This window comes from Mandrillus leucophaeus, unplaced genomic scaffold, assembly GCF_000951045.1.
Source record: "Mandrillus leucophaeus isolate KB7577 unplaced genomic scaffold, Mleu.le_1.0 Scaffold571, whole genome shotgun sequence".
Taxonomy (NCBI): Eukaryota; Metazoa; Chordata; class Mammalia; order Primates; family Cercopithecidae; genus Mandrillus; species Mandrillus leucophaeus.
The window spans coordinates 1365231-1368180 of NW_012106153.1; the positions used below are offsets into that span (position 1 = coordinate 1365231).

The window sequence follows — 2950 nt, forward strand, 5'->3', positions numbered from 1 at the left end:
ATAATAGTTAATCGTAGGCCGGGCGCAGTGGCTCGCACCTGTAATCCCAGCACTTTGGCAGGCCGAGGTGGGCGGATCGCCTGAAGTGAGGAGTTTGAAAACAGCCTGGGAAACATGTTGAAACCCCGTCTCTACCAAAAATACAAAAAATTAGCCAGGTGTAGTGATGCACGTCTGTCGTCCCAGGTACTTGGGAGGCTGAGGTGGGAGGCTGAGGCTAAACTTGAGCCTAGGAGGTGGAGGTTGCAGTGAGCCGAGATCGCACCACTGCACTCTAGCCTGGGTGACAGAGTAAGACTTCGTCTCAGAAAAAAAAAAAGTAGTAATTGTGATCAGTATGATTCGTGGGCACACGCCCTGAGCCCAGCCCTCCACAGACTGTCCACACATGCTTCATCTGTTCATCTCTTGTGAGGCAGACGTGGCAGAATTGTCTCTTGAGTCCCTCGCAGGAATGTGCACACAGTAGGTGCTCAGTAGTCCCAGCCTGCAGGCATTCGATAAGGGAGTGCCACTGTTTCCCAGGCAGCCTGCCCAGGGCTTCACAGGGCCATGGCAAGCACGCAGTGCTCTTCTCATTCCAACTCATGGAAATATTTGCCCCCTCCATGTAAATATTCCTCTCCCCTACCCCTTCTCCTTCTCCCTCCCCCTCCTTTCTCCCCTTCCCTCCCCTCCTCTTTTGAGACAGAGTTTCACTCTGTTGCCCAGGCTGGAGTGCAGTGGCACAATCTCGGCTCACCGCAGCCTCCACCTCTCTGGTTCAAGTGATTCCCTGCCTTAGCCTCCCAAGTAGCTGGGATTACAGGTGCCCACCACCACACTCGGCTAATTTTTATATTTTAGTAGAGACAGGGTTTCACCATATTGGCCAGCCTGGTCTCGAACTCCTGACCTCAAGTGGTCTGCCCACCTCAGCCTCCCAAAGTGCTGGGATTACAGGCATGAGCCACCGCATCCGGCCCCTTGTAAATACTTATATTGGTTGGAGTTAGAAAAGCACTCCATGCATGTTATAAAATAATTCTAGCAGAAAGAGAACGACCCCCCCGAGCCCGCCCCACTGCACACATGATGCCCACACACGCTCTGTCTGACCCCCCCGCTGATTCCTGGGAGCTGGCTGCCACCTGCTTCCAGGAGTGTCTCCCTGTGCCTTTATGTCTCTGTCCTCTCTGAGCCTCAGTGTACCTCTCTATAAAATGGGGCTGTGACTTCTTGTTCACACCTGGTTACCGAGTTAACTGAGACCTAGAGCTTGTGGGACAGTTGTACACGTAACTCCTGGCTTGCTGGTGGGAGGAAGGGGTGTGGAGTGGTCGTCACACCATGTTCCCCGCCAGGAGAGAGCGTTCCAGTGCTGAAGACGGCGCTGCCTGAGGGGCTGGGGCCCTACTGTGCAGAGACACACCGGCGGCACACGCTCTTCTGCGGGACCCTCGTCTTGCAGGCCCGGGCCTATGTGGGACCGCACGTCCTGGCAGTGGTGACCCGCACAGGTATAAGCCAGGAGGCTGGGCTTGAGAGAGATCCTGGGCTCAGCACCCATGGGAGAGGTGGAGTGGGGCAGGGTGGGACCTGCTGAAACCCTGGACCCCACGCCCACCTCTGCTGCTGCCCTGCTGTGGGACCTCGGGCAAGTTGCCCCCCAACTGGGGTCTGACATTCCCATCTTAGCAGGAGAAGTTGGGCCAGACTAAGGCCAAGCATTGCAAGGTCTGGAGGAGCCACCGGGGTTACAGTGCTGGAGTGGACAGGGATGTAGCGGGCCGGCAGGAGCCTTCCCTGTGTCTGGATTTTAAGTGGAACCACCCAATGTTTAGATGCTATCCACTAGTTCCTTCTTTAAAGCCCTTAAAAAGCCTACAAGAGCTGGGCCAGACTTGTTAGGACTCCACACTGCTGATGGCTAATCTCACAAACACCGTGTCTTGCAACTCCAGAGGCACGGGTCGGGAGGGCTGGGGTGGGGAAGACCTGTCCGCACCCTGGCTTCCCTGCCTTGGGGTCCCTGCCTCCTCCCCAGGGTTCTGCACGGCAAAAGGGGGCCTGGTGAGCTCCATCTTGCACCCCCGGCCCATCAACTTCAAGTTCTATAAACACAGCATGAAGTTTGTGGCTGCCCTCTCTGTCCTGGGTGAGTAGCCCCCTGTACCCTCCTCTGCCCATAGCCTCCCCGCCTGGGTCCCAAATCCCACTTAGTCCCTCGCTGTCCCCTCAGCTCTCCTCGGCACCATCTACAGCATCTTCATCCTCTACCGAAACCGGGTAAGCCTTGGGGGTGGGGTGGCGGATGCTGCCAGTGGGGCCCAGGGGCCAACCGGCCAGGTGCTCACATTCATGGTGCCCCCTGCCAGCTGCCTCTGAACGAGATTGTGATCCGGGCTCTGGACCTGGTGACCGTGGTGGTGCCGCCCGCCCTGCCTGCTGCCATGACTGTGTGCACGCTCTATGCCCAGGGCCGGCTGCGAAGACAGGGCATCTTCTGCATCCACCCACTGCGCATCAACCTGGGGGGCAAGCTGCAGCTGGTGTGTTTCGACAAGGTGGGACCGCAGGCGGGGTTGGCGCGGGGGAGCGGGACAGCCACAGGCACCCCAGCCAGGCCTCCACTCCCGTGTTATTATCTCAGCAGCACCCACAGGATGCCAGGTCCTGTCTAGGGATGGAAACCCCCAGAGGATCCACCCCTGTCCCCCACCCCACCCCACTCCCGCCCTCACTGGGCTCATGGTCTAGCAGATGAAATGTCCAGAATCATGTATTCATATGTTCAAGAACTGGTGGCGGGCCAGGCGCGGTGGCTCACGCCCGTAATCCCAGCACTTTGGGAGGCCAAGGCGGGCGGATCTCCTGAGGTCAGGAGTTCAAGACCAGCCTGACCAACATGGCAAAACCCCGTCTCTACTAAAAATACAAAAGTTAGCCAGGCATGATGGCACATGCTTGT

General features: G+C 57.7%; 1 protein-coding gene across 1 annotated transcript in view; it reads left to right on the forward strand.

The window, feature by feature from the left end:
• ATP13A2 (ATPase type 13A2) overlaps window positions 1-2950 on the forward strand; it is a 37833-nt gene that overhangs the window by 23728 nt on the left and 11155 nt on the right. The window contains exons 12-15 of the mRNA XM_011998470.1: window positions 1344-1499; window positions 2027-2137; window positions 2222-2268; window positions 2358-2546. Of these exons, the coding sequence (XP_011853860.1) occupies window positions 1344-1499; window positions 2027-2137; window positions 2222-2268; window positions 2358-2546 (503 nt within the window). The remainder of the gene's footprint in view (window positions 1-1343; window positions 1500-2026; window positions 2138-2221; window positions 2269-2357; window positions 2547-2950) is intronic.